This window comes from Ogataea polymorpha (genome assembly GCF_001664045.1).
Source record: "Ogataea polymorpha strain NCYC 495 leu1.1 chromosome Unknown OGAPOscaffold_7, whole genome shotgun sequence".
NCBI classification, from domain to species: Eukaryota; Fungi; Ascomycota; class Pichiomycetes; order Pichiales; family Pichiaceae; genus Ogataea; species Ogataea polymorpha.
Window position 1 is genome coordinate 782,436 of NW_017264704.1, and position 20,112 is coordinate 802,547.

General features: G+C 50.2%; 9 protein-coding genes across 9 annotated transcripts; 7 read left to right on the forward strand and 2 right to left on the reverse strand.

The window, feature by feature from the left end:
- Positions 1 to 104: 104 nt before the first annotated feature.
- Positions 105 to 2,540, forward strand: OGAPODRAFT_40825 (uncharacterized protein; the record flags this gene model as incomplete). Its single annotated transcript, XM_018355402.1, has 1 exon — positions 105 to 2,540. A coding segment is annotated over one exon (2,436 nt), but the record flags the coding sequence as incomplete, so codon positions are not given.
- A 24-nt stretch (positions 2,541 to 2,564) lies between these two features.
- Positions 2,565 to 5,868, reverse strand: OGAPODRAFT_17538 (uncharacterized protein). The gene has a single exon (XM_018355182.1). The coding sequence runs from the start codon at positions 5,812 to 5,814 to the stop codon at positions 2,605 to 2,607; it is 3,210 nt and encodes a 1,069-aa protein (XP_018208921.1). The 5' UTR covers positions 5,815 to 5,868; the 3' UTR covers positions 2,565 to 2,604.
- Positions 5,869 to 6,188: 320 nt separating this feature from the next.
- On the reverse strand, positions 6,189 to 8,747 carry OGAPODRAFT_78262 (uncharacterized protein; the record flags this gene model as incomplete). Its single annotated transcript, XM_018356436.1, has 1 exon — positions 6,189 to 8,747. The coding sequence occupies one exon, from the start codon at positions 8,745 to 8,747 to the stop codon at positions 6,189 to 6,191; it is 2,559 nt and encodes an 852-aa protein (XP_018208922.1).
- Positions 8,748 to 9,304: 557 nt separating this feature from the next.
- Positions 9,305 to 11,296, forward strand: OGAPODRAFT_17539 (uncharacterized protein). The gene has a single exon (XM_018355183.1). The coding sequence runs from the start codon at positions 9,392 to 9,394 to the stop codon at positions 11,258 to 11,260; it is 1,869 nt and encodes a 622-aa protein (XP_018208923.1). The 5' UTR covers positions 9,305 to 9,391; the 3' UTR covers positions 11,261 to 11,296.
- Positions 11,297 to 11,499: 203 nt separating this feature from the next.
- Positions 11,500 to 13,486, forward strand: OGAPODRAFT_17540 (uncharacterized protein). The gene has a single exon (XM_018355184.1). The coding sequence runs from the start codon at positions 11,753 to 11,755 to the stop codon at positions 12,923 to 12,925; it is 1,173 nt and encodes a 390-aa protein (XP_018208924.1). The 5' UTR covers positions 11,500 to 11,752; the 3' UTR covers positions 12,926 to 13,486.
- On the forward strand, positions 13,008 to 13,451 carry OGAPODRAFT_10582 (uncharacterized protein; the record flags this gene model as incomplete). The annotated part of the gene is made up of 1 exon (XM_018353225.1): positions 13,008 to 13,451. One exon carries the CDS (start codon positions 13,008 to 13,010, stop codon positions 13,449 to 13,451), a length of 444 nt encoding a protein of 147 aa, XP_018208925.1.
- A 70-nt stretch (positions 13,487 to 13,556) lies between the features above and the next one.
- On the forward strand, positions 13,557 to 15,220 carry OGAPODRAFT_17541 (uncharacterized protein). The gene has a single exon (XM_018355185.1). The coding sequence runs from the start codon at positions 14,086 to 14,088 to the stop codon at positions 15,076 to 15,078; it is 993 nt and encodes a 330-aa protein (XP_018208926.1). The 5' UTR covers positions 13,557 to 14,085; the 3' UTR covers positions 15,079 to 15,220.
- Positions 15,221 to 15,509: 289 nt separating this feature from the next.
- OGAPODRAFT_96049 (uncharacterized protein) lies at positions 15,510 to 18,897 on the forward strand (the record flags this gene model as incomplete). Its single annotated transcript, XM_018357863.1, has 1 exon — positions 15,510 to 18,897. The coding sequence occupies one exon, from the start codon at positions 15,510 to 15,512 to the stop codon at positions 18,894 to 18,896; it is 3,387 nt and encodes a 1,128-aa protein (XP_018208927.1).
- Positions 18,898 to 18,987: 90 nt separating this feature from the next.
- Positions 18,988 to 20,105, forward strand: OGAPODRAFT_17542 (uncharacterized protein). Its single transcript, XM_018355186.1, has one exon. The coding sequence runs from the start codon at positions 19,016 to 19,018 to the stop codon at positions 20,090 to 20,092; it is 1,077 nt and encodes a 358-aa protein (XP_018208928.1). The 5' UTR covers positions 18,988 to 19,015; the 3' UTR covers positions 20,093 to 20,105.
- Positions 20,106 to 20,112: the final 7 nt, after the last annotated feature.

The window sequence follows — 20,112 nt, forward strand, 5'->3', positions numbered from 1 at the left end:
TAAAAAATAAAATAATTTATTTTCTTTCTCGATCCATTCAATTCTTTGTTTATTATGAACAGACAGGTGCAATGAATTATTTACTTCTTGCATTCGTTTGGCTGCTCCAACTCTCTTCATATCTTTTGTTTTGCAAGGGTTTCTTTCCTACCAAGGTCCTGCTTTCCAGTCAAGATCTTGAGAATTTCCAGTCACCTGCCCCGGCTGTTTATCATGAACCTCCACGACAATTCGATCGCGCCGTCATTATGGTGATCGACGCTCTGCGGGCGGACTTTCTGTTCTCAAATGAGTCGCAAATGACTTTTGTCCACGAGCTCATCAATGATGGCTATGCCTTGGGGTACACGGCCTACTCCAACCCTCCTACCGTGACCCTGCCTCGTCTCAAAGGCATCACTACCGGATCGACACCTAACTTCATCGACGCTGTACTTAATATTGCAGAGGAGGACACTTCATCGACTCTGGGAGACCAGGATTCGTGGGTGAAGCAGATGCACGCTTCAGGGTGGAAAATCAACATGTTTGGAGACGACACCTGGTTGAAGCTGTTTCCTTCGTATTTCGCAAAGACGGACGGCACGGCCAGTTTTTACGTTAGCGATTTTACCATTGTGGACAACAACGTCACACGGCATCTGGATTACGAGCTAAGCAAAGAAGGCCAGAGAAACTGGGACTGTCTGATACTTCATTATCTGGGCCTGGACCATATTGGCCACAAAGGAGGGCCTGCTAGTGCCAGTATGCCTGCCAAGCAGCGCGAAATGGACTCTATCATTCGGAGGATTTTCGAAAGTACTGTAAAGAAAGACGAAAACACTCTGTTTGTGGTGATGGGCGACCATGGAATGAATGAGGTTGGAAATCACGGAGGCTCCTCGATTGGCGAAGTTTCCGCTGGGTTGTTGCTGGTTTCATCCAAATTCAAGAAGCTTCAGTCAGAGCAGAAGGCTCCTATACCGAGAAACCCAGATTTTGACTATTTCCGCCACATCGAACAGATAGACTTGGTGCCGACACTTTCCACGTTGCTTGGCCTTAGAATCCCAATTAATAATCTGGGCACATTTATGCACGACCTGCTCCCGCTGTATACGGGGAAAGATAAGCAGAGCGTGCTAATCAAGAACGCGTTGCAACTGAAGGTCCTCATAGACAAATCCAGAAGCAAGGTGACGTCTCTAGAAAATGAGATTGACGTCTCGTCTCTGACTTCTTTGCTAGACTTTCTGCATGATTCTAAAAGTACCTTGTCGAAAACCTCATCAGATTACAACTATAGAGATATATTCTACGGACTGGCCGGCTATACATTTACTGTTGTTCTGAGTTTGGTTCTTTTTTTCATACATCATCGAGGCCGGTTTTTGGAAGCCTGTGCTGATCTATTATTCTTCATTCTATATGCCGTCAATTTCTTCGGTTCGTCCATGATCGAAGAGGAGCACCATCTTTGGTGGTTTTTCACCACTTTGTTTGTCGCATCGGTAACTCTCAAATCTCAATCAATTCATTGTGCAACGCTGCTTGTTTGTCTTCGCATCCTCAAGGCCTGGAACAACAGTGGACAGAAAAACAACATCAAAAGCAATATGAAGATTGCGACGTATGTTGCATCCCTTTCGCCTGACATTGGTCCTGTTGTGGTTGCATTACTGATCGCATCAACCCTCGCAACATACTGTTTCTACGTCACAGAAGGAGTTGCCGTCAAAGGAAAAGGCGACGAAACTACCCTGAGATTCCTCACGTTTGTCAGCACATCGCTTCTTTGTTCCATCACCTTCTCGACCAAGTTTTTGTCCTACCTGTCGGAGACCTACGACTTGAAGTCTGGATTCAAGGAAGTTCCTGATTGGTGTTCCTGGTACATTGAGTGGATCGGCCAGCGCTTGGGAACGACAGATATCAACACACTCAACCAACAACTTTTTGGTTTGTTCTATAAAGTTTGGTTGGTTACAATTGCATTCCATCTTCTAAAACCCCTATCATTCAAAATATGGAGACTCCCAGACCCAGCGCACAATTATACACGATCCATACTAGTTACCTTCAGCCAGCTGCTAATCAGTCAAACAAATTTCAACAACGTTCCGATATTCTTGCTTCTGCTGGCGATCCTCCTGTCGTTCCAGAAAGTCGTCCCCATGTCCAACCTCAACGCCATTTCCCTGTTCATCATTTTGATGCAAAACCTCAGTTTTTTTCAGTTTGGATTCACCAACTCTCTCTCGTCTGTTGACCTCACAAACTCCTTCAATGGACTTTCGAGCTACAATATGATTCTCTCCGGAATGCTGACTTTTGTGTGCAACTGGGCTGCCCCTATATTCTGGTCCCTGGCTTATTTGCATCTCACCTTAAAACCAGATGGACGTAACTGGGAAAGACTCTACCACCGACTCCTGGTGACGCTGACATTCTACTCCATCAGCGGTCTGGTCCTGATAGTAAGTTGCTACAACCTCAGATTCCATCTTTTCATCTGGACAGTGTTTAGCCCCAAGATCCTATACTTCCTCTCATGGACGGCGTGCGGACTACTCGTGGACTTCGGTCTATCATGTATTGTTACGGCCCTGTATATAAAATAGATTATTCCTCCTCGTCGGTGTCGACCGGCTTAGGCGTGCCCTTGGGCGAACTGAGCCACTCCAAGTGTCTTAATCTTCTGCGCTCTTCCTGAGCCTTTTTCTCGTTTCTGGTCATCTTCTTCTTTCTGGTTCTCACCTTGATGTTGGCAGGCGAGTCGTCATCGTCCTTCTTCTTCAAAGGAGCGGGCTTGTTCACCATTTCGGCCGCGGCTCTGGACTGAGCAGACTCTCCACCATTGTCCTCGAATTTCGACTGATCGATCTCAGTGACTCCCTTCTTCACCATCTCTCCATTCTCAACAATCCACTGCTCAGGACACAGAGCACCAACGAACTCGGAGTTGTGCGAAATCATCACCACTCCGCCGCTCCACTCTCTAATCGCGACTGCAAGACCTCCAAGAGAGTCTCTGTCCAAGTAATTAGTAGGCTCGTCCAAAACAAGCAGATGCGGGTTGTTCCACATGGCACCGGCAATCACCACCTTGACAAGCTGTCCTCCAGAAAGAGAGCCCATAGGAGTGTGGTCGGCAATGTCTCCATCCAGACCAACGTCCTCAAAATGCTTTCTAATCACAGATGGAGTCAGCTCTCTGTACCCAAGACCCTCTCTAGAGGCCTCATGGTCATCAAACTTCTGAACTAGAGGCTCGAAGCCTTCTTCAATCAGCTTCTCTCTAGGAACCCACGAGTTGTATTTGGGCAGCCACCATTTCCATTTAATTTCGTACTGGAACGATTTCTTGAGCTTCTGTCTTCCCACAATGGCCTCGACTTGTCTCTTTCCTCTGCCGTCACCTATATCGATCTCCTTCTCCAACATCTGTCTTTCGGACTCGCTCGAAATCTTACGAGACTCCTTCAAGAGAACCTCTCTATCGTCTCCAAATTTGTATCTCCATTGTAAGTACTGGTTTGCGGTTTTCTCCTTGTGCTCGTTGACATGCTGCAAAGCATGCTGTGCAATGTAACCAATACGCAGGTTAGGATGCTTTTCAACAGTTCCCTCGTTAGGCACCAGCTCTCCCGTCAACAACTTGATCAGGGTGGACTTGCCTGCTCCGTTAGGTCCTAAAACAGCAACTCTGGAAGAAAGCGACAGCGAACAAGAAACGTTTTTCAACGATGGCTTCTCGGCAGAAGGATACTTGAATGTCACGTTGGACATCCGCGCGACAGCCCTGGTGCTCGATTTCACACCGGTAAGAATTCCTGGCGGAGGGAACGCCATTTTAACGTTCGAGTCGGTTAAAGTGTAGTACGACTTTCCTTCCGGCTTGATTTTGACAAACTCGGACAAGTTGCCCTTGTAGTACACCAGTTTCTTGTTTTCATAGTGTATGACGTCAGTGCAGACAGTGTCCAAAAATCCAGAATCGTGCGAAACAATCAGAGACGTGATATCTGTGTGCTGAACTAGGTAATCTTCAAGCCATTTCACATTGGAAACATCCAGATGGTTGGTTGGCTCGTCGAGAAGCAGAACGTCAGCCTTCATAAGCATGGCTCTCGCAAGTTCAAGCTTCATCTTCCATCCTCCTGAGAGAGATCCCACCTGCTGGTTTCTTCTCTCGCTGTTGAACCCAACCTCCTCCAGAGCGGAAGCAATCTCTTCTTTCGACGTGTCCTTCAGTTCCGGATCAGATGCAATGAAATCCACCAGATTCATGTCAGCCTCCTCTCCCTGGAGCTTGTGCTCGACAAAACAGGTTCTGACCTCTGATTTATCAGGGAACCCTTCTAATTGTCCATTGGCAATGGCTCTCATCAACGTAGACTTACCAACACCATTTCTTCCACACAGACCGTATCTGTGACCTTTCACAAGTCTGAGGTTAGTCTTGTTGAGCAAAAGTCTGGTACCATAGGCCAACGAGAAGTCAGCGTTCACAATAACAACACCGTCCTCCCCAGAATCGTCGAAAACGTTCGGAGTGAACAGTTCTCTGAGCTTGTGGATGGTCTTGTCGACAAAGGTCTTCTTGGCGTCCTCATCGAGGAAGTTGCCCAAACTCATGCTCAGGTACTCAGAAAGTCTCGTCCAGTCGTTGACATTGGAGTCGGTGAGCAGAACTCTGACCAAGTAATCGTAGATCACAGTGTCGTTGACCTGAGGCTTGATTTCAGCGAGATACTCTTCGGCCTTTTCCAAAGACAATCTACCATGGAATTTTCCATCAGACTGTTCAGACTGAGCATCTTCAATCACCTTCAAAGCTTTGGTGGCAAGTTCTCTCACCTCTGGAAGAGAAGCCGTCCCGACGACTCTTTTCACACCAGGAAGCAGGATAGGAATATAATGCTCGATCTCAAACTTGTTATTCACCAGTCTCGTCAAATTCTCAGTGACCATCACGGTCTGTCTCAATTGTTCTTGCGAAGAGGAGGACAACTTGAAAGACTTGTCCAAAATGGGCACCAGCAACGCGAGGGCGGGCTCTGTGACCTCTGCAACGAATGTGACAGAAGATAGAGACCTGATACAGTTTGGAACTTTCTGAGGGTCTGCAAGAGTCTGGACAATTAAATCGTAACGTGGTTGCAAATCAAGATTATCGAGAACCTTCACAAAGTCATTCAGCGATTTGTAGCCCACCTTGGCAAGTTCAGGCTTGAAGTCTGTGGCCATATCTGTGAGAACCGGAATAGCGTCAACAAACCTCGATTCAAGCAAGTCGGCAGGGGCCTCTTGCAGTATTTTGTCAATAGTTTTGAGCGCACCAACCTTGGACTGCCATTTGGCACTCGACTTGAGGTACTTGAGCAACATCGTGAGCAACACGGAGGAGTAGGCCTCAACAGGGAACATGGCATACAAAGAGTCAATGGAAGCCTGGGCGGATCTTTTCACGGTGTTCTCTTTATCGGCCAAAAGATCGAATGCTGGCACAAACAGATCGACAAAATAAGCCTCATATGGAGCCTTGCCAGCAAACTTTCTGCTCAATATCTGCAGAAGCAGCATCGAGCCTTCTCTGATCAAAGCTGGGTTCTTGGCCTTGGACAAGGTCACGAGAACCTGCTGTATATCCCATTCGTTGATGGCACTGGCACCGTGCTCCCAAATCATATCGACAATTTTCTCGCATTCTTCTCTAATCTCCGAAAGCTTGGTGGCCGTCTGTATGCCGTTTAGGAGCTCGGTGATTGGCGAAATCTGCAATTTTTGAAGAGCAGAGTTGAGCGATGACAGTGAAGTGGTGGACTCCATAGCTCTTGCTCTCGGAGTGTTAACACCAGACGATGCCTCTGATTCGGAAATGCCGCTAGGGGGTGTGGGCTGTTGCGATCTGAGATAATCATCGAGCGACAGTTTCTGCTTTCCGCCGGCTTTCTTGGCTACCCGGATAGGAATGGCAGATCCAGCTGAGTAGTCGTACGGCGAGCCACCGTTGTATCCTTGGTAGCCCGCTGAGGGAACGCCCCAATCGCCTGGCATGAAAGTGCTGGCGTTTGGATTAAATTTTGGAGGCATTATCAGAAGTAAAACTAACAAAGGAACGTTTTCCCTTTTAAATTTTTTTATTAATTTTTTTTTAACGATAAAATTTTATCTACTCCTCGCTCCTTCCTATATACATGGCTCTATAATTGTACAATATCCGATAAGTAGACTTTTGGCAGCTGGCAATCTTCCTGCGATTCGAGCAGCAGGGTCTCGAACCGGCTCTTGGCATCTTCATTTTCCTGTGTTGAAGTAAAGTGTCCGTCGTGATTTTTCAGCGAAAAGGGGTTGGGATTGAAGTCGAACACGTTCAAGTACCGAATAATGTACGACGCGGCGTCTCTCCAATTGAGATCGAGCGGATTGTCCGATAAGTTCTGTAACGACTTGAACCCAATTGTCTCGCGAAGTTGTGAGATCCTCGCTAGCATTTGGTCGTTTTCGTATTCTGTGAGCTTGGATTTCATCTTGGCAAACGATTTTTCCAGGTAATCGTTCACCAGCAAAAGAGTCGTCTTCTCTAAACTTTTATTGCAAACCATTCCGTACAGCTGCAGTGCACAGATAGCCGAGACGTAGTCACCATACTTCAAAAAAGTCAGGGTCAGCTCGTTCAGTAGCTCTGGACTCATATCGAACCCGGGAGTACGGCTTATTCTTCTGAATATATCCTGTATCTCCTGCAAACGTCTCTTGTATGCAAGCTTGTGCACGGCAGACTTCATCTGGACGTATCTGTACACGGAAAAAGTTATTCTGCAAAAATCGTTGGTGAGCTGGAAATTCTCGTTGGTGTTCATGTAGTGTCGCGCAAACTCGATCGCACGATCGGGCCGGCCGGCCTTTTTGTAAGTGAGGATCAGCTGGTTCGCCATCAACGTCACCATGCCAATGCCCTTAGACTCCATCAGCCTCACAATGGCCTCAATTTTCGCGAGATCCGGCTTTTTTTGACGGCCAAATAGTTGCACCAGCAACAGATAAAAATGGGACGAAACCGGCGGAAATATCTGGAGCTTGTCAGAGCTAGACATCCGCTCAAACGTCTCGTTCATCTCATTAAGCACCTGTGTCACCAGAATGTACGTTCTCTTTGACTTTATGCGTAAAAGCATCTTGAACAGCTCCCGACACTCCATCGTGGTCAGACACTGCCCGCCCTTTATGGAATCTATTATGGAGGAAGCAACAATGCGCTCTTTGGGCGAAATGATTTTCAGGTCCAGTATCTCACGCAGAGAGACTACAATGCCGTCCAAGACCTCCGCCTGCTCAAACGACCTTGTCTGGTTGACGCTCGCAAGCTCACTCAGCATGAATTTCGACATCGACGGATGGTAGCTTGAAGAGTGCAAGACATGCCGCAACATCTCGTGCTGGGGAAAACTCATGCTCGTGCGAAACTTGTCCATGAAATAAAACAGGAACTGCTTGTCGCGCCGCGTCGTCACCTCCAAAATCTCCATCGCCTCGTCGTACCGCTTCCACTGTAGAAATCCAATCACCAGTTCGGTCACGTGATCAAACGTCACGGGGTCTTCGCGGTTGTGGTACTCGTACACGAGCTGCTCGTCGTCCAGGACCTGCGTCTCGGGCTGCGGCAGCGACTCAATCAAACCCTGACTGTTCATCACCGCTCGCAGCTCGCCCCACCACCGGAAGGCGTCTTCGAACCGTTCCTTGGCCATGTACCAGTCTGCAAGGGCAAGACAAATTGTTGGATGCAGGTAATGGAACTGCTGCTTTGTCTTGGCAGCAATGGCTTCTGCATCGTCAATCTTCCGATTTTCCAAATAAACACGGACTCCCAACTCATTCCAAAACCGCTGGCCAGCCACATCAGGCTTCCCCTGACGGCTATTGTAGAGTCTCTCTGCCGTGTGGCCCTTGTGGAATTTCATGAGCGATTCGATGTAGAACATTTCGTTTATGGGGTCTGCCCGCGCGTCTGTGGCGGAGTATATCAGGTTTCCAGCCATGTGAATACATTTTGCGCGCGTTTCCAGGTCTCTGATCTGCGTCGAGATATTGAATATTCTGAGCAGACTATCGAGCGGAATATACTTTCTCAGTTCTTCGTTGCCTTTTCTGCAGATCATGCTCAAAAACTGCACCAGCTTGTCGATTCCAGGGCTCTTGAGTCCCTGTACTATTTTTTCCATGCCACTAAACATGCCTGCCATGTTTTCGGGCGTCGGATCGCTATTGATCATGTGATCAACAGTCTGATCCAGCTCCCTGTCTCGCTGCTCCGTATCAACGTCCTGGTTGGCCAGAAACTCCTCGCAATCTCTGACCAGCCACTCAACAAATGCCTGCATCTCTTCGGCAGTGTACTCCTTAGCCTTCTCTGGATCTTGCAGAATATTCTTGTACATTTTCTCTTCCTTCTGGGACTGCTGGATCAGCTGCTGGACAAACTCCGGATCATAGTCCAAACCATCTTTTTCGAACTGGCGCTTCATCTCCCGTTCTATTTGAGCCGGTGGCTTGCTAATACTGGCATTCTGGATATCTGTCGCATTAGCCCTTTGAAACTTCGATCGCGCTCTTGGGGGCTCCACCAGCTGCTCCAAGCTTGGCTGTGCAAATTCGCGTTTGGTCGCCACGTTTGGTCGCGTTCTCAGAGTTCTTATGTGGCTGTCGCGGAAACTCACCGCCCGCCGAAGACTGGCGATCCAATGTGAGCGGACCAGCATAATTCACAAAAATTATTTAATTTGATTTATTTCAGTATATTTTTTTTTTCTGACAGACCCGCCGATCGACGCAGCACAAGCCGCAGCGACTCGAGGACATAGCTGTTGCTTCCAGGAGACCGACATTCGGGTTTATCTTTTTGGCAGCTGTGGCTATAGCTGCAGCACATTGTTTGCGGCTTATTCACGCAAGAGCCCGCGTCGTTTGGTTTCAAGAAAACAAAAATAAGAAGTAAGCTAAAAAAGGCGAAGTTTGTGCTTGATCCGCGTAATTTTTATGCCGAATGATTTGTGAGCTCAGGCGCTCCATTGAACCCGAACCAGGACAGACTTGGATGCCGTACATGAAACAGCCCCTGAGACAGCCACACACACCTCCCCGAGGGCGATAAGCAGTCCAGAGCGCACGAACTTTGCAACGATTGCTCTGCTGCGGGATCGGATCTGCCGGATTAAATTCTGTGTGGCGCATATTTTCTCACAGAACCTTGGGACCCTTTCAAGCCGCACAGAACAATTAATTAGAGAAATAACGCAAAATATGCTCCAGAAGTTGTGTTTTTGCACGCACAGACTATCACGCGCTAATGGCAAGTGGATGTATATAAACATTGGGATCCCCAAAGAGTGGTCTTAAAATAATCATGTCGCATTCTATAGCATCTTTGAACTCGTCCTCTTCGCCGGATCGCTCCAATTACGGATCGCCCTCTGAGGCGCCTGTGCAGGCGTCCGACCTCGAATTGGGCACCACCCCACAGGCATACGACCCGGAGGATGCCAGATCGCAAATTTCAGGAGAAATGCATTCGACTCTATCGAGATCAGAGTCGCTCAAAGTCATCAAGACAGAGACCGTCAAGTCATTGCGAGAGAGGGGTCTTTCGCGCGAGGTTTCTGCCGTCGACGTGAATCGACCTCAAAACGTCGAAAATCCGGTATTTCCTGAAGAGTACACCTTGGAAACGCAGACAGGATTGGTTCCTGTGGCCACGTTGCAGGATATAGGTCGTGCTAGGAGCCAAACGATTGCGACCAAGCCGCCGGGTGACTCGCAAAGCTCGTCGGGGTCCGATGAGAAAGATACGGGAGCTGTTCCAGAGCTGGACCCGGAAATTGAATTTGTCACGTTCACAATCAACGACCCGGAAAATCCAATAAATTGGAGCCCTACGCTGAGATGGTTGTTCACCATTGCCTTGTCGCTGATGGTGGTGTGTGTGGCGTTTGGTTCGTCCGTGGTGACCGGGTGCCTGGGACTGATTAATGATAAGTATCACGTGAGCGAGGAGGTGTCGATTCTCACGTGTTCGCTGATGGTGATTGGGTTCTCTGTGGGCCCGCTGCTGTGGTCGCCGTTGTCGGAGCAGATCGGCAGAAGACCGGTCTACTTCATCTCGTTCGGGCTCTACTTCATCTTCAACATCCCCTGTGCTGTTGCTCCTAATATCGGCACAATTTTGGTGTGTCGGTTCCTGTGCGGTGTTTTCGCCGCTTCCGGCCTCGCCAACGTGGGTGGCTCGATCTCCGACCTGTTCCCTACCGAGACCAGAGGTAAGGCCATCGCATACTTTGCTGCTGCTCCGTACGGTGGCCCCGTGATTGGCCCGCTCGTGGCTGGTTTCATCACGCGGTACTCTGGCCGGCTCGAGCTGATCTTCTGGGTCAACTTTGCGTTTTCCGGCTTCATGTGGATCGTCGCGTCGCTGATCCCTGAGACTTATGCGCCGGTGATTCTGAAAAGAAGAGCCAAGAGACTCAGAAAAGAGACAGGCAACCCGAAAATCATGACTGAGCAGGAGGCCGTCGGCATGTCGCTCAAGGAGCTCATCCAGACGTGTCTGTACAGACCGCTAATGTTTGCTCTCACAGAGCCCGTGCTGGACCTGATGTGTTTCTACGTGTGTCTGATCTACTCGCTGCTGTACGCCTTCTTCTTTGCGTACCCTGCCGTGTTTGGTAAGCTGTATAATTACGGCGACGACCTGATCGGCATGATGCTGATTCCGATTCTCATCGGCGCATTTTTCGCCCTGCTGACCACGCCAGTGCTCGAAAACTACTACGTCAAGACCATCAAGCACAGGCCTCCAACACCAGAGGACCGTCTTGTTGGTGCCATGATCGGTGCACCGTTCCCGGCCATTGCTCTGTGGATTCTCGGAGCAACATCGTACAAACACATCATCTGGGTGGGTCCCGCCTCGTCCGGGCTGGCGTTCGGCTACGGCATGGTGTTGATCTACTACTCGCTCAACAACTACATCATTGACACATACGCGAAATACGCGGCTTCTGCGCTGGCTACCAAGGTGTTCCTCAGATCGGCTGGCGGTGCTGCATTCCCGCTGTTCACTCTGCAAATGTATCACAAGCTAGGACTGCAATGGGCCTCGTGGCTGCTTGCATTCATCTCCACGGCCATGATTCTGCTGCCGTTCTCTTTCTACAAGTGGGGACACCAGCTGAGAAAGAAACTGTGCAGAGAAAACTACAGTGCCTGGGACGACTAATCGTATAATAAATAAATAATTGAATAATTGATTCGTGGAATAGACTCGTGCAACACTGGCTCGTGGGTGTGTGGTAGGTCGCTGCGGGGAGCGATTTCGGCTGGAGGGGTGTAATTTCTGGTGGAAAACGGCCGCCCCCGCTGCGCTACATCGCATTCTTGCGGTGCAGCGCACATCTTTTTGTCGTGGCCAGGGTTCGCGCTTGCGACTTGCGAAAAAAAGCCGTACTGCCGTCATTTGCAAGCGGTGCGAGGTGTGGTTACAGAGCAGCGGGCATTGGTAGTTATGTCGGAGATTGTCATTGCAGATGGTGTATTGGGGTGTCTATTGGCCAGGGATGTATTCTAGTCGCGAACGAGCAGCTCAATAAAAGGATATGGCGCGCTTTTACCTCGCACAACTCTTCCTCCTGGCAGGAGTATTTTTATATTTCCTCATTCGGAAAAAGTGTTTGCACCAAGAAGGTTTCGCTTCCACGAAATCTTATTATCAATGAAGGTACTCCAGCTAGACGCCAAATCGCAAGCTGAGCTCGCGCAGATCAACAAATTGATCTCAAAAAGCAAGAAGGTCGTCGTGCTGACGGGCGCAGGCATCAGTTGCAGCGCGGGGATACCCGATTTCCGCAGTGCACACGGGCTGTACAACCTGGCCAAACGGTCTGACAAACAGCAGTCGATTGTCAAGGGGAAAGACCTGTTTGACATCTCGCTGTTCAGGAACGACGAGTCCATCACGCTGTTTTGCAAGTTCATGCAACAGCTCTACACAAAGACGTGCACAGCCAAACCGACCAAGACCCACTGGTTTATTCGGCGGTTGAAAAATCACGGCAAGCTGCTGAAGTGCTACACGCAGAACATTGACGGGCTGGAACGGCAGTGTGATTTACGGACCGGCGTCGACACGAACTGGAAAGAGCTCGACGTGGTGCAATTGCACGGCGACCTGAACCGGCTCAGTTGCACCATGTGTTTTAGCCGGTTTTCGTGGGACGACGAGAGCAGCTGTATGTTGCGCGAAGGTGAGTTGCCCGATTGCCCGAACTGTGTCGCCAAATACAAAGAACGCGCAGAGCTGGGCAAAAGAGCGAACCGGTCCTCGGTCGGCGTGCTGCGGCCGGATATCGTGCTCTATGGAGAGCACCACCCGCACGCAGACTCGCTTGCGCGTGGGCTCACAAGCGACATGGCAAAGAACCCGAACCTACTGATCATCTTTGGCACCTCTCTGAAAGTGGACGGAGTGCGCAAACTTGTGCGCCAGCTGAGTAGGCGCATCCACGAGAGGCAAGACGGCAAGGTGATTTTCATCAACAACTGTGAGGTGTCCCCGAGCGCGTGGGACAAGGTTATCGACTACCAGATCAAGAGCGATTGCGACGAGTGGTGCGAATACATCGAGAAACAGATTCCTACGCTGTTCGAGGAGCCCGAGGACACGTCTATCTATTTCACGCCGCCGTCCACGCCCGCCAAAAAGAGGGTGGTGGATGTGCAGAATATTCTGACCGAGAGTTCGAACACAAAGCCTATTATGGCGTTGCGGGATGTCACAAACACAAAAAACACAGACGACTGTGGGCTACGTGGTGGGGTGAAGCGCGAGTTTGAGCTGCCGAGCCCGGAGTTTAGTCCTGTGAAGAGGAGGCGATCCCGGCTTTAGACCATTGCATTAATAAAGATGGCATTTATTGCATTTCGCTTGATTTTTTTAATTTTTTCTAATTTTTTTTAATTTTTAATTCATGGCCGATAAGGCTGTTTACCAGTACAATTTGGTGCACGCGGCAAAAGACGGCAGGCTGCGACGGCAGCTGCGACGGCGGTTTTTGGCGACGTGCCACAGACACAGTCTAATGCTACCGGAGGCGGTGGGAGAAGATGGGTACATTTTCTGTCATCGATGCGAGGACGTCCTCGTATCGGGGATCAATTTGCAGATTCGTGTGCGGTATGAGAGCAAAGACGGAGTTCGGAAGCGGCTGTTGTGTTACAAATGTCTTGGGTGCAGACACGAAATGACCAAGGACGTGCTGGTGCAAGGAAAAGAGGCGGGAAAGAGCGTGGAGAAAAGCAACGCCAAGGAGCGAGCGCGCAAAAGGAAGAAGAACAACCTGAGTGAACTCTTGAAAAACAAGCAGCCGAAACAGGCAAAAACGTTGGACCTGATGGATTTTATGAAGATGTAGAGGTGTGGGGGAGGGTCCCAATAATAGCATACTTGTTAGGAATTGTTGTAGTTGCGTAATGCTTGCTGCACCCTGGAACGCTTGGAATATGCTGGCAAAAAAATTTGGCAAAGGGATGAGTTGGATTAGAGATCCAGCTGCCGAAATGCGCCTTTTTCGAGAACAACTTCTCGGCTCGGGAAATTGTCAGCAGAGGGGGTGTTGATGAAAAAAGTGTCCCGCAGCCCAATTCTCCCGGCTCAAGGGAGCGGGCAATGGATGCACACCCTATGCCTGTGCTCCGTGGCCACTGGCATTGCGCACTCATGCTACGGAAGGAGCCAGTCGCGTGCGGCCCGTTCGCTTTCTAGCGCGGAAGCAACCGGGTGAGCACTGCATGTCGTCGAGCTATAGTCGTGTGTGTACCAACTAGATTGCAGCAAATAATAACCTGCACAATAATCACGGCAGCCTATGGGGGTGGAAAAAATCTAAATCAAGCAAGTACGCTCTGGGACAATACGGGCTGCGAAACATCAAAGTTGGGGTGCCGACTTTTTTTGCATCCGATTCCGTCCAGCCTTTTATATACTTTGGATTTCCTTTGTCAAAAGTTCAATACTCCAGTCTTTTAATTCAATGGGTTCCATGAGTCATGTCGAATCAAAGTATGTTGTCGTTCCTCTATCCAGCTAACATTCCAGCACTGAGTGATACAAGTATCAGCACACCTCTGACCAACACGAGTACTAGTCAGGGCGCCTCCCCAGACCCGCTTTCACAAACGCCGATCAAGATCAAGACTTCCCGAAAATGGGTTTTGCCTCCTCGGCCAAAGCCCGGTCGAAAACCTTCCCAGGCCGTAAACTCTAACGTACACTCTAGTAAAGAGCCCAAGGAGGCTAAAAAGTCTAAGCAGACTCCGCACGCGCAGCACGACCTGGAGGCCAGCATCATGAACAACCCTCTCAAACAACAAATTCTCAAAATCAACGAAGAAAATTACTATCTCAAGCTGGAGGTCATCAAGCTTGTGTCCGACCTGAAAAATTTGAAAAATGAAATTCGAGACAGGTCGAAGAAAAACGCGACCCTACCTGCCCCATCGCCATCATTCCCCCGTAAACGAAGCCACGACGACGACATCAACGACCTCATCGTGTCTCTCATCGACCTGAACCACTCGCAACAGGTCCAGCAGCCGGCTGCTCCGAAAACAGAGGAAATGGACAAATTCATCAAGTTCGACGACCGGGATATGGACTTTTCGTCGCCAGCGCTGTCCGAGGACGACCATCTCGATCTTCTAGACCACCACCCGGAGCACGAGGCCGACCTGACGCCTACTCCTTCCATCTCGCTTACGAAAACAAACGAAACCATGGACAGTCTCTCGGGCTCCACATTGGTTTCGCTGTCGCCAAAGGGCTTCAAATTGGCCGAGCTGCCCTCGTCGCCCGGCAAGGATTCTGTCTTCTCTATCTTCAAGTCGAACACGGCCGACTCCATGCTGTCTCCGCCAACCACAGACCTTGCACTGGGTCTGGAACCGAAGAATGACCTCCATTTCCACGACTACTATGAGTTCGACAGCTTGCACGACGTTGAGCTCGAGTTCGAAAACTTTATCAATGGAGAACTGTCATGAACAACATATTCTTATTATTAGCGCTCGCGACGAGCCACTCCTGCATTTACGATTTATTGACTGCCCTACATGTCGTCCGGACTCTTAAAATTATGTTATATAACGTACGCTACGCATACGATAATAGATAATGAGACAAACGGAACGCTAAAGTTGAACTTAAAAAATTGGCTTGCGTCGATCGTCGATCGTCGCGCCTGGCAGCACGTGTGTTGTCTCCAATTAGCCACCGGTAGGGGCAGCGAGGCCCGCCCACCGACGTGGCCGTCTGCCAACCGTGTGCTCGCACACCTCACCTGTCTGGGACCCGCCACGCGTCTGTCCACCCTCTGTGGGCGATCGCAGAGTGGGCCTCATCGGGCTTCCAGGACCTCTAATTTCGCTGACGTAATTCCCCACTGAAATTAAGTTGGCAGGATCTTGTACTTTTAATGAAGTTCGGCAAGTACTTGGCGGCGCGCCAGCTGGAATTGCCCGAGTATTCGGGCTATTTCATCAACTACAAAGCGTTGAAAAAGCTGATCAATGCCCTGGTGGCCAACAACAGCAATGACCAGTCGTTGCAGGACAAGAAGGGCTCTTTTTTCTTTCGTCTGGAGCGAGAGCTCGAAAAGGTCAACAACTTTTATCTGGAGAAGGAATCAGAGCTCAAGTTTCGGCTGGACATTCTGATTGAGAAGAAGAACAAGGCGCTGTCGGACGGCCGTCTCGATAACGTCACGAAAAATTCCATCGCGTTTGTGACGTTATACGATGGATTCAAGAAATTCTCCAAGGATCTGGACCGATTGGAGCAATTTGTCGAGCTGAATGAGACAGGGTTCACGAAAGTGTTGAAGAAGTGGGATAAGCGGTCAAAATCCAGAACGAAAGAGCTTTATTTGTCCACTGCTGTGAATGTGCAGCCTGTTTTCCACAGGGACGAGATTATTGAGCTGAGTGACCTTGTGGCCAACAATTTGATGGAGCTGGAGGCAAAAGTCGAGGGCGGCAGTTTTGTGCGGTACGAGACGAAAGAACACAACAAAGTGGACGACGGCGAGCTGCCTCGCGGAGATAGAGAGTCGGACGAGCTGTACACGGATTTCTACGAGATCACGGCCCAGAACGCGAACCAGTCCAAGGAGGAGCAAGTTTCGAAGCTGCACGAGTGGGCCAATCAGGTTCTCTCGAAGCTGAGTCCCGATAGCAAACGGTTTACGATCTCGAAGGTGTTTTTGCTGCTGATTCCCAATCTGCAGATCCCGGACGAAGCGTTGCAGTATTTCTACGATAATTTCAAAGAATTCATCGACTTCTCGCTAGTCGACGACCTCAATGGCAGAACATGCCTTCACGAGGCTGCCTCCTGCAAAACTGACCGTGTTGGCATCGTCCAGCTGTGTCTCGAGAACAACATCGACCCGACGCTAAAGGACGTGACCGGACGCACGTGCCTCCACTACATCACAGAGCTCGGTCGCGACGACCTGCTGCTGCTTGTTCTGGACTACGCACCGCGCATCAAGCCGCTAGAGAGTCTGATTGATGTGGTCGACAACGAGTCGATCTCTCCGCTGCTCATGGCCATCATCAACAACCACGTTTCGTCTGTGGAGATACTGCTGAAGCACGGAGCCAACGCTTTCCCGCAGCAAAGCGATCTCAAGCCGACTTATCTGCCCCTCAATGTTGCCTGCAAGACAGGAAACCTGGAAGTTGTCCAGTTGCTGCTCAATCAGGCCAGCACGCCGGCCGAAGCCAAAGCGAAGGGCCTGCTGACAAAATCATTCCAAAGCAACGCCGAGGGCCTGCTTCCACTGCACATCGTTGCGTCGGCCGGTCACGACGATCTTATCCCGCTGCTGCTTGAGTACGGCGCTGATATCAACCAGACAGACAAGCTCAACAAGTGGACGCCGATTTTCTATAGTGTCACCAAGGGCTACGCATCGACCACCAAAAAATTGATAGAGTTTGGAGCCAATTTCGACATCAAGGATGAGGACGGCTTCAATCCGCTGTACTATGCCCTCTGGGAGGGAAATGTTGGAGTCGCCAACGTTATGATCGAGTCGCTAAAAGCCAGTGCTGCTGCTGCTGCAGGTCTCCCTCCGCGGAAAGAGCTCGAGCTGGCTCCTCCACAGGCACCAACCCTAAGCTACACCAAGAACGTGATGTCTCCAATGGTGCCCCCAAACCGGGACGATCTGCCGTCTTTGTCTGAAATCAGCAATGTCGACATGATTCCGGACTTAGAGCTGCCTCCGCCAATCATTCCTCTGCGAAAGTACGGCCACAATTTCTTGGAAAAACGGATCTTCCTTAAACTCTCCTTCTACACCAACAGAAACTCCATCAGACTTAATCCGGACACTTTTCTCACCTCGATACCCGGACGTATCACCATTAGCTGCGACAAAAACGACCTGATCCCGCGAAACCTGCTTCTTCCGGTCCTCGACAACGATAAATCCATCACATTCCAAACGGACACGTTCGACGGCTTTGCCATCGAGTTCGAGCTGTTCCCGACATTTGGAACACGGCTTATTGCCAAGGGCACGCTGCCGTCGTCACTGCTCCAAACTAAGTGCCCTGGAGTTGGTTCCAAGCTCAGCGGCGACATCGAGGTCCCGCTCGTGGATTTGCGGCTCCGCAGCATCGGCATGCTCCGGTTCAACTACGAGATCGTGTATCCGTACTCTGGCCGGCCGCTGGAGATCTCAATGTACGACACGTACTGGAAGTCGTCGTCTGCGGCGGCGGCAACGGTGAAGTCGATCTCCTTCGTCACGGCGTCGTCGCTGAGCGGCGAGTACTACCGCGTCAAGGTGTGCTATCTGAGCGACGGGACCCCGCTGGTGTGTCCAAGCTGGCAGATCACATTCAATGACGTCGTTCTGTCCGTGTGCAGTTTTGATTTTGACCAGCTGTCCAGACTGCTGTACTCGGCGGGCGCTTTTGAAGATCTGTGTGCTCAGCTGCGGGAGGTGAAGAATTTGAGCGACGACCTGAAGAAATTAGAGGACATCATGGCCAAGCTGTACATTCCGTTGGAGCTCTTCCTACAAATTGTTGCCGTGGAAGTGTCGCTGAACCTGGAGATTTTCTATCCATCCGTTTTTGAGCTTAGTTTCTTCAACATGAAGTGCTACTCGGTGTCGGCCTACAATTTGGTCGCAAAGTGCAAATCTGCCGACCTGAGCCCGACAACGGACAACGTGATGAACAACTACATCGATCTCATTCTCAACGATGTGTTTACTCACGTGCGCGGCCTGCGGGTGCAAGGAAACCGCAACCGGTCGTTAATTTTGTCCAGCGACAACGCGATGGTGTGCACAATTTTAAACTGGAAGCAGCCCAACTACCCTGTTTTCTACAACATCAACGGAATCAAGTACAACTTCGACACACACAGATTTGAGCCGTGCACCGCAAACGGGTTCCCGACAGGCTCCGTGGACGTGTCGGAAGCGGAGAAGCCAGACCTCAAGATCGACAACATCGACTCCATCAACAAGGACTCGGTGGTGTATCTCAACGATTTACAGTACCAGGACAAGCTCACGCGCTCAATCAAGCTCGGAACAGCGTTTGCCACCACAAACAACCTTCTCGGCATCATTGTGCCAAACAGCGTGCTCTCGATTTGTCCGGATCTGGTCAAGTCGGTGCGGTCCAATGGATTAATCTTGGTAGCAAGCAAGGACAACGACGAGACTGAGCATGCAGAGTTTGGTGGCTTGCTGGAAAAATCGCGCGATCACGATATCGACGTCAACGGACTACGGTTCAACGACATTCTAAGTTTTAAAGATGCCATTGATATGTAACTTATAAGAATGCCAATAATTAAATTCAAAAAAATTTAAATAAAATCATTTTGCATTCGCTGCGGCTGTGCCCTAGAAATTTCTTCAACTCCGATTCACCTGGTTAGTCTTTAATTACAATGTCGTCTTTGCGAGACAAGAGATCTGCGCACATCCCTGCTATAACGGGGGATATCGCGTACGAAGACCCCTTTTTCCGTCTCCCCGCCGCCCTCACGGGCTACAAATCAGGTATCCTCTCGTATTCGGCTTCCCTCGTCTCCACCTCTGTGGGTTTCCCGTTGGATTCCATGAAGACACGGATGCAGACTCACCATTTTGCCAATGCATTTGCCTGTTTTCGAGCAACTGTCCAGCACGAGGGCGTCCGCGGGCTGTTCCGGGGTATTTCTGCCCCGCTTATCTCTACGGCCTTTGCTCGGTCGCTCGGAGTATCTATTTACACAGAGGCGAAGCCTATAGTGAGCTTTCTGGGAGCCCCGATCTGGGGGAGCCACCCGCTAATTCATAGAACAGCCCCGGTGTCCGATCAGCAGGCCCAGATCGACAAGGTGGTCAACAACATTCCGATTGCCGTTTTGGCGGGTTCCATATCAGGCGCAGCGGTGTCTCTTTTTGCGTGTCCATTTGAACTGTCCAAGATCTTCCAGCAAATCCTTCTTCTGGTCAACAATTCAAAGGAAAACGGCAAGTACGTGCATCTGCAACGCGACAGGCTGCCGTCGAGTCTTCTGAGCGTTGCATCGACCATAGTGCGCCACGAGGGCCTCAGGGGACTCTACTCAGGCTACAGATACCATCTCACCAAGGACGGCATCTCGTCGGGGCTTTTCTACGGACTCTACGAGACAGTCAAACTGTTCATCCAGACCAGGAACGGTCACGTGACCACGAATTCCGAGTTGCAGAAGACGATCAACGTGCTGAGTGTGCCGATTTCCGGAGCGGTGGCGGGGTGTTTCAGCTGGGTGCTGGTGTTCCCGGTTGACACAATCAAGTCGCAGTACCAGCGCGACGTTATCCGCAACATTTTACGAGAGGTGGCTGGCCGCGACAAGCTGCCTGTGGTAGCGCCCAAACTGAGATGGCCCACGCGCGAGCTGTACCGCGGGCTTGGGCCCTCCATCACCCGGTCAATCGTGACCACCATGATATTTTTCTCTATTTTCGAGTACCTGATGAAAAATATTGCCTGATTGTACATAGTCTGCACCGA